Raw genomic sequence first — 10,000 nt, forward strand, 5'->3', positions numbered from 1 at the left:
AAACACTGTGTTGCAGGGAGGTGGTGCGAATGGAGGAAGCGGTCCTGGAAATATACTCACTTCCCACTTTCCCTAACTCGCTGGGCAGCTCCCTTAAAGAAAAAGCAGTTCCTCCTTTTTACCATTAGGTGGCAGAATGGGCAGAAAAGGAGCTGGTCTGTCCCGTTCTTGCTGGTTTGTTTCGAACGGTGGCTTTAGAGTGATGGTGCTTCGAGAGGTTGTGTCTTACTGTGAAAGACAATGTATGAATTTGTGTTAACCTAGATGAGGGAATGGTGTGTAGGGATGAGGGTAGCACTGTAATCGAGACCCAGTTTCTGTGAGAGACAACATCCTCCTGGGAACCAAATATCTGCGTGAGGGAGACAGTCTGTACCATAGTTATTATAACAAGATGATCCTCTCAGTTCTCTTTGTGCCGTTAGAATCCCTGTGCTTCTCCCAATACACTTTCAGTAAAAATCCATTTCAGATTCAGTTCAGCTGTAGTGGTTGTGGATTAATTACTATTATTTTTTACTTTAGATTTTTTTTTTAAACTAGTCAATCAAATTTACACTACTCTTGCTAATATTTTCCTTTTTTCAGTTGATGTGTGACTGGATTGCTGTTCATAAAATGTTTGGTTGGTTTTTTATTGTTTGTTTTTGAGGAGTTGTCTCTTTTTATATATATATCTATATAAAAAAATATTTAAATTTCTGTAAATTTGCAGAAATAATTATAGCCATGTTTTTATTTAGATTTATGGAACCATGGAAATATTGGTATATGTTTCAGAAAGATATGAAGATAAAGGTTTTTTTTTTTTGTTCACCCCCATTTGGTTTTTGTATATTTGCGCCTGCCAGCCCAGGTACAGTGACTCTCATATCTCCAGTTAATGTTACTCTGACAGACACATCGGTAGATATTCATAAATGAGGTGTTTGTTGCATATTGATTATTGGGTAGTTGTGAGGTCTTTTTTTGCACTTTATGTGTCTGACTGTATCTGTGCTGATGTAAAAAACAAAAAAAAAACAAAACAAAAAAAAACTGTGACCAATCCCTGGTCGGTAGCTTCACTCCCCTGTCAGTACTGAAAATGCAAGTCCGAACCGCAAGACAGAGTTCAGATCCAGGTCTGTATCGGGATAGGTCCCACGAGTAGATTTGGTGGATCTCGACAGACCCACCTACCTTCTTTCCTTTCCCTAAAACTCAGACGGGTTAGTCGGGACGTTTCCTTAATAGGATGGCAAAAAGATTTGGGCTGGGAAGTGTGCCTTTGTTCTTCACAAAATTGGGTGCTCTTGTCTCTGTGCAGTGTTAACGGTGAACTGGGCTTTCGCCTCATTTAAAGAAAAGCAACAATACTGCTAACGATGAAAAGAATCTGAAAAATATGTTACTAAAACCATTTGAGCTACAGGGTCTGCTTTTTTCCAGAGAGAAGATCTCTTTGGGTGTGCTTTTAAAATTGTGGTTGGTACATTACAGGATAATGAAAGCTTCAGAAACAAGACAAAATCCTCCAAGCCTACTCATAAGACTTACAGCACCATTGTCATGACAGTCAAACTAGTTTGCTAACTACCCATAAAACCTACAGCACCATAGTACCGACTGTCAAACTAATAAGCTAACTACCAATGAGGCCTACAGCACTGTATTTTTCGACTATCAGACTAGTTAGCTAGCCACGCATAAGGCCTATAGCACCATAGTAATCACTGTCAAGCTAGTTAGCTAACTACCCATAAGGCCTACAGCGCCATAGTAACCACTGTCAAGCTAGTTAGCTAACTGCCCATAAGACCTACAGCATCGCACTGCATGGCATCTGCTAATGGGAGCCACATCTATACATACACCAGTGAGCGCACTGATCCTTTGGTCTGTGCTCATATTCATAAAGCATTCCAGAGCAGGAGTGCTGATCTAGGAACAGTTTGGCCTTATAGCGCATAATGGATATGCTTAGGATATAGACTGGGGAACCCTGGACCTGGATCAGCACGCTTACTCTGAGATACTTCATGAGTACAGGTTAGAGACTGATCCCCACGCTCTGGGTTAGTCGTGTATCTGGCAGACCTGACTATAGCCTGGTCCTTCTCATCCACACTGGCCACCGGTGACTGATCGCCAGTATTGGTCGCCGGTGACCAATTGTTGTTTTTTCCAACATGTAGGGAAAAAAAACGTTGTTGCTCCAGTGCGTTAGCTTGTGAAACTTGTGCAGTACATTTGTCTCTTATAGTAGTAGTGGACTCACCCAGAGAGGCAGGGGAACTCTGTGTCCGTGCATGCACGTCCAGACTTGTACTTGAGTTAAGCCTGTGTCTTAAAGTAGAATTACATGCAGAAGTCTCCACCGATCACATTGCACCCCAGTCTTTACCCTCCCTCCTCCCTCTATGATTTTGATCAAATACTAATTGTTTGTATTATATCAGTATTTTATGCAGTTATGTGGACAAATTAAGACTTTTCAGTGTGAATAAATAACGTTGGTTCTTTTTTTAAAATTTCATTAACAGAAAGCCTGGGAGCTTTTATTTCAGACAGTCCCAGATCATTCTGAGACCTAGATGAATTTAAAGTGGCCCCAATATTCATGTCTGTGGACTAAAATATCACTGAATAGAGGTCTTAAGACAAAAAAAAAAGACCAGCATAGTGGTTACCACCATATTTATAAAAATTGACAGGCAAGATTTGCACATAATTTGTCAGGTTGTATTTTTCTGAACCACCCATTGCGACTCACCTCTTTCCCAGGATTGTCAGGTCCTTGTCCTCTCACTCCTCACTATTCTTGCCTCTGGACTGTCCCACGTAGGACAGCCGATGGGGGTGGTGTTGGTTCACAACTGTGACGCAGCATGCCAATGTATAGCTCGTTTCCCCTAATAGGAAAAAAAAAAAAAAAGAAGAAATTCTCTGTTTCTGTAACAACTTCAGACAAACGTTGAATAAAATGTCATCTTTGTAGTTTACAATTTTGACTTGTCCTGGTTTTTGTACGAAAAGCAGGGGGTGGACAGCTAGCTGCCAAACCAAACATTATCGTTTATGGTTCTCATAAATCCTATGGGCTGTAAATTCTAAATGCTTTTAACTTTCAGAATTGCAGTTTGCACTAGTGTTTTAATTGGCATTTAGTGAATTTTCCTCATTATGAATCCAAAACAGTTGCCTTTGGAATGACATTGTGTATTTACAAAAATTGGGCTGTGGGTTAACGATTGATCATATTATCACTTGGTGAGATTTAATTGAAGAGTGTGAAACAGGTAGAGATAAGGAGAATAACTCAAGGCATTTCTGCGCATGCAAAACTATGTCCAAAAACCCTATAACAATGATTTATTATTATTATTATTTTTTTTTTTTTACAATTACTTCTGAATGTAACCTCTGCATTGTGCTACATTATTGGGATGGCAGGTATGCCATCCCACCAAGTTACGCCTTGGTGGGGGCATGCCCCATACCTACACTGCACCGAGAGTTTGGCACTTTTCAGGGTTCCCCACAGAAATAACCATACATTATACATCAGGGAATACATTCCCACGTGTTCAGATTTTCATCATCAAGGTCAAGTTTCTCTTCTGAATTAGCACTGACCATCGCTGATACGGAATAAGATTCTCACGAAGCAAGGGTGCCATCTGACTGGTCTTTGTGCAACTGATAGCGTGCGTGCGTGTGCGCTCAGCGCATGTGTGTGTGTGCGTGTGTGTCTGCGTGCCTGTGTGTAGACTCACAGGGGGGGACTGAGCTGATGGGTAAACATTGTTTCCTGTAAATCAGTAGCTCGGCTCACTTCAACGTGATCCAATCTCAGGGCAGGCAAACCGGTCCCCAGTCCCCTATCAGTTATCATCCGAATGAAGTGATCTGCTTTATTACCTCTCACAACGCCAGTGTCTGCTCTCACTGCACCCTGGAGGATCACACCAGCCCACCGTCGCCCCCCTCTGCTGGAGGGGCTGGGCCGTGCCACTGGTGCTGCTACAGGATTGGCTCGTACAGCTGTCCTTCACCCTTTCTGGCCTATACGTCGCAGGCTGCAGTTAACTGTCGAATGGATGAGGAGAAGGCGGCAGTTTTTTTTCCACCATGTTCCACTGTACCATTCCAGATGCTTCTGTTCGAAAGAAAAAAAGAAAAAAAAAATCTGATCTTGGGCCAACTCACCCTCTCCAATCCATTTGTGTAAAGGCCTGGCTACTGATCTATCTTCAGTGCTCTGGAGCTTTAAAGCTTTAATGTTCGAAAGCACGAACAGTGAGCTACAGCAGTGAGAGCTGTTTAAGCCAAATGCACAGCCAAAACAATCCCATTTATTGCTATGACCATTACCCAAGTCAGTAAACAGTACAACAAAGCACTCCGTTGTAATTCTATCCCTTTATTTCTGTCAGTTTAACAGTTACAGTACATAGAGCAAAATAATATTACAAGGGGGAATAGACAAGTAACTGCCGCAAGAGCAAACCAATTATCGTTTCTGTCGACTGCACAGTTTGAAGCCCGTGTGATTGGGGGAGGTGTTGAAGTTTTTTTGCAGCATCAGGACGGCAGGACAGGAGTGAGGGTGTCAGGTGACAGACGGAACAACGGCAGCTGAAGGACGCAGAGTTTATCACGTCTCTGAACTCCGAACTGGCTTTTGCCTGAAGCAATGGACTGAGCTCAAGAGGTCACAGTCTTTGGAGTGTTGTTCTTCTTTTGTTTCAACTTCCAGGTCAACTGAGCTTGGATGAATGTGTGTGCGTGTGTGTGTGTGTGTGCGCGCGCGTGTGGTGGAAAGGGGGTCACTGTGTTTCCTGACAAACAGGAAAATGGATTATGATGATAAGCTCAGCCTGACAGAAATGGCCTTCACCGTCCTTCAACCCATCCCCCCCACCCCCCTTTAAGAACAGTACGTTTTTTGGAATGTTGTTTCAGCCTTCAATGTCAGTGTTCTAGAACTTCAGCGCTTTTAATTACCAGTATTTATTGTGACATGAGCATTAGAATGTTCAGTAAAGAACATTCTAATCAGATATTTGTCATCTTACACCTTAAAGAAATAAAGAGGAAAATTCCTTTCCAAATGGCCTATAATACCCTTCATTACATGGTCTCACTTTTTTGGAGAGCCTGTTAAAACATTTTTTAAATATGACTTATTTTGTATGGACTTTAGCAGCCTTTGAGAGAAGAAATAGTGGATAGGCAGTCAATATAATAAATGTCCATTAATGCATAGTGTGTGGACAGTTTTAGTGTGTCATAAGCACACACAGTGTGCTAACAGAATCAATGTGTCATCAGGACACAGCATGCTAACGGTACCAGTGTGTCATTATCAGAGTGTAGCGTGCTAACAGTATCATTGTGCCATTATAAGAGCGTAGCTTGGTAACAGTATCGTTGTGTCATTATCAAAGCATAGTGTGCCAATAGTATCAGTGTGCCATTATGCGTGCTAACATTATCAGAGCATCATTATCGTAGCATAGTCTACTGAGTGTCAGAGTATCATTATCTGAGCATAGTGTTGTAATGGTATTAGCATGACGTTAGTAGAGCGTAGTGTGCTAATGGTATTAGCATGACGCTATCAATGCATAGTGTGCTAATGGTATTAGCGTGATCTTATCAGTGCATAGTGTGCTAATGGTATTAGCGTGATCTTATCAGTGCATAGTGTACTAATGGTATTAGCGTAATGTTATCAGAGCATAGTGTGGTAATGGTATCAGTGTGTCATTATCAGGACATAGTGTGCTAATGATATTAGCGTGATGTTATGGGAGTGTAGTGTGCTTATGGTATTAGCATGACGTTATCAGTGCATAGTGTGCTAACGGTATTAGTGTGATGTTATCAGAGCGTTGTGTGCTAATGGTATTAGCATGATGTTATCAGTGCATAGTATGATAATGGTATTAGCATTACGTTATCAGAGCATAGTGTGGTAATGGTATCAGTGTGTCATTATCAGGACATAGTGTGCTAATGGTATTAGCATGACGTTAGTAGAGCATAGTGTGCTAATGGTATTAGCATGAGGTTATCAGAGCATAGTGTGCTAATGGTATTAGCATGACGTTATCGGAGCATAGTGTGCTAATGGTCTCAGTGTGTCAGCTGGCACACAGCGTACTCTCAGTCAGGTAGTGCTCTTGTCGACCGCAGCGCTGCGGGGTGCAGCGTTAGCGCTCTGCAGAGAGGGCGAGAACGCGGCTATCTGCTCGGGCAGGGCCAGAGACCCGGCGCTCAGCGTCATCGGGGCGGGCCCGCTCTGCGCAGACGGAGTCAGAGCCTGCATGGTCTCCACGCTCAGCTGCGCAGTCGGGGTCAGCGTCGCCATGGTTTCCACGCTCAGCTGCGCAGTCGGGGTCAGCGTCGCCATGGTTTCCACGCTCAGCTGCGCAGTCGGGGTCAGCGTCGCCATGGTCTCCGCGCTCAGCTGCGCAGTCGGGGACTGGACGATGGCGCTCAGCGGGGTGGGGGACAGCACCATGATGGACACCCCCGAGTTGTTGGGCTGAGATTCTTCGTCCTCAATCAACTGCCCCACTGAGGGCAAAGAAAAACAGTCATTTACCCATCTGGGCTACTCATCACCCACAAGCACTTACTGCAGCTGGCCACGAGGCCATCAGTGCAGGACTGAGCTCATCTGATGCAGAACACAGGAACGAGAACTCAGAAAAAAATCAGTAACACAGATTAAACACCAAGCTGTAAAAACAGTGATAAAATATAGGCAAGCAATAACCTTTATAGAGTATGTATGCATAACAATCATATCTGGGGACACACTGCACATCACAGTAATATACACATAAAGTATAAGCAAATATAAGCAAATAATAACCAATAATGATGTGCATGAGTGGACAGAACGTTTTTCATATGCAGTATTAGAACTAAAGTCATTTTTTGTTTTAAACATAACTTATAGTGCTCCATGCATTTTTCCTAACAAGAATATTTATTATTTTAACCTGCTATGTTCTCTAGGAAGGTTTTCACAGTTATACCAGAGGTACATTTCCATCTCCACCCACCATTTTGACCTTCAATGCATCAAAACTAGAAAAGCCAATAAACTGTAACAATATAGAGCATATCAAATTTTAGGCAAAGGTCCAATGAATCAGCCATCAAGCAGTTTGGAGATCAGGAATGTTCTTGACTTGGTAAAAATAGACTTTTAAAGCACAGTCCACTGTACTGGATACCATGAATGAAATGGCTGAACCTAAAAATAATCATAACAGATGTAAATCAAACCAAATAGGCTCTAGGGTCCCTGTGATCCCTACATACATACATCACGCCAGTTAGCACAAGAAACTAAAATATTACACCTACACACTTTCGTCATACCATCTCACACATAAAACTAAACATGGGTCTCATTTACATATGTAAATCCTACAAATTAGCACATACAACGAAACAATTATACCTAACCAAATATACCCTGCATACCTATTTGCATATAAAACTGGCCAATTATTTTCTACAAATGCAAACCGTAAATCATAAAGTGCCATTAACAATCAGGCTCATAATGATATGAATGCAGGTCTGTGTGAGTGACACCAGGTCTAAGCTCCATCACCCTGGCCTGCATGTCCCTTAACAAGGAACGCTTTTTTTGGCGGAACGTTCTGGAATTAAACATAGCTCGGAGCAGTGAACAGGTAGCTGCTTCGGCTGACAGAAGCTCAAGCCCAGAGACACAGCAAGGGGAATTTAAAGACTGAACACAAAGAAAAACAGGATGAATCTAATCTGTACATTTATAAAAGTGCACAATACTCTCTGGAAGAGGCAATGCAATATTTGGTCTTTGTTACAACAACTGAGCTGCACTGCATTCACATGCCGCCCTTCATGGATCTGAACAGGCTTCAGACTGCAGGGAGGGGGAGGATTCTGCTTAAAGGTTACACCTGATAACCCACATAGGTACTGTACGGCAATAATTTGGAACCGGGGTCTCTCAGTCAGGCTGGCTAATCTTTTAATCCACTCTAACTGGGTTAATAATTCCATCTCTGCCCAATTCACCAATGTGTGTTGAGCGTTCTGACACAAAATGGCTGCTGTGAATTCCCCACGCGGGGGTTACACACTGTTAATGAGAAGTGAGGCTCCCTCTTTGACTGCAAAGTGCTTTGCGATCATAAAATATAATGGCGCTGTTTAAAACATAATCCACAATAATTATTAAGTTATGAATTACCATGTGAATACCTTTTTAGAAAATGAACTGACATATGCCAAAGCCATATTTTCACACATAATATTTAAAGGTGCACATCCCACTGAATGAAAAGCTGCCCAGCTCCAGTCTGACCTCCAAACCCTAACCTCTGACCTCTAGCTCTCTGGGGCGCCACATGCGACCGGTCATGTCTGGGAACCCTGGCGGGTGGATATTTTTGGGGTGTCCCAGTTGTTTCTCCCTGTCTCCCTCAGAGAATGATGTCTTACTGGGGTGTGGTTTCCCCTCTCCTGCCACAGGACCAGGGAAGACTGGGCCAGTACTGTTAGGGCTTTGGACTGGATGCCGTAGGCCTGGTTCTGACAGGACCAGGGAAGACTGGGCCAGTACTGTTAGGGCTTTGGACTGGATGCCGTAGGCCTGGTTCTGACAGGACCAGGGAAGACTGGGCCAGTACTGTTAGGGCTTTGGACTGGATGCCTAGGCCTGGTTCTGACAGGACCAGGGAAGACTGGGCCAGTACTGTTAGGGCTTTGGACTGGATGCCTAGGCCTGGTTCTGACAGGACCAGGGAAGACTGGGCCAGTACTGTTAGGGCTTTGGACTGGATGCCTAGGCCTGGTTCTGACAGGACCAGGGAAGACTGGGCCAGTACTGTTAGGGCTTTGGACTGGATGCCGTAGGCCTGGTTCTGCTGAGGTCGTGTTATGGTGGGAGGGCAGAAACACGTCTCTGGTATAAAGGGGGGTGATGTCATGTTGACATTTCGTGGAGGGGCGCCTAGCAGCTGGCGTTCGCACATCATGTTGGGGAATTGAAAGTGCGGGGAACAGAAAGCTAACAGACGCCCTTCCCTGCCCCGCCCACCCGTTTCTCCCTGTCCTGAGTTTCAGGCGATCCGTCACTGCCACAGCATGCAGCCCTCTGCTGCTTTCTGTTCATTAAGCAAAAAACAACAACAAAAAAAAGAGAGGAACAAACTGCTTCTTCAGCAGCACTGTTTCAGCAACCCCCTCCCTCCCTCCCTCCCTCCCTCCCTCCCTCTCTCTCTCCCTCCCTCCCTCCCTCCCTCTCTCTCTCTCTCTCTCTCTCTCTGTACTCTCCATCATCCCCACATTCGCTCTCTCTGTAACTGTCACTGTAACTGGGTAGTGTTCATGAATGCATGTTTATGTAAGTGCACATGTATGAGTTTGCAGTACAGATATGTCTGTGTATAGGGTATGATACTTGTGCATTTTTGCAGTGTACAGGGTAAGAGTTAGTACACTGTGTGTGTATGTGTGTAGGTGTGTGTGTATATGTGTGTGTGTGTTTGTGTGTGTGTATGTGTGCGTGTGTGTGTGTGTGTGTGTGTGTTTAAGGCCCAAACACAGGGATGGGGCCATGCTGCTATCCCAGGAATCCCAGCCTCTCTAGTAACTCAAGACTAAATTCCCAGCTGCCCCCTCTCTCTCTGTCTGTCTGTCCATCTGTCTGTCTCTCTGTCTGCCCCCATCTATCTCTCACCATCTTTTTCTCTTTCTCACACCACAGAACAACGCTCCACAACAAAAGTAGCACAGAACAGCACATCACACAACACTACATTGCAATATTACACAGATATTAAATCACAATGCAGATTTCGCTTTAATTTCCATCTGTAACATAAAATGCAGGTTAGAATATATTTCACTTACTGCGCATTCACTGAAGAGCAGCTATTAAAATGAAAGTAATAAAGATTCTAAAGTTTTGGCACACTGCCTTCACTGGTGAAATGAATTT

The 10,000-nt window shown here is 43.7% G+C and overlaps 2 protein-coding genes across 2 annotated transcripts in view; one reads left to right on the forward strand and one right to left on the reverse strand.

Annotated features, from left to right (window-relative positions):
- Positions 1-2,984, forward strand: part of gprc5ba (G protein-coupled receptor, class C, group 5, member Ba) — an 18,476-nt gene extending 15,492 nt beyond the window's left edge. The window contains exon 4 of the mRNA XM_035399252.1: positions 1-2,984. This exon is cut by the window's left edge and continues 1,719 nt beyond it. The gene's annotated coding sequence lies outside the window, so the exon portion shown is untranslated.
- Positions 2,985-3,897: 913 nt separating this feature from the next.
- The window catches only part of iqck (IQ motif containing K), a 13,849-nt gene continuing 7,746 nt past the window's right edge, over positions 3,898-10,000 (reverse strand). The window contains exon 9 of the mRNA XM_035397199.1: positions 3,898-6,567. Coding sequence (XP_035253090.1) covers positions 6,158-6,567 — 410 coding nt within the window. The 3' untranslated portion in view covers positions 3,898-6,157. The remainder of the gene's footprint in view (positions 6,568-10,000) is intronic.

Source organism: Anguilla anguilla, chromosome 17 (genome assembly GCF_013347855.1).
Source record: "Anguilla anguilla isolate fAngAng1 chromosome 17, fAngAng1.pri, whole genome shotgun sequence".
Classification (NCBI taxonomy): domain Eukaryota; kingdom Metazoa; phylum Chordata; class Actinopteri; order Anguilliformes; family Anguillidae; genus Anguilla; species Anguilla anguilla.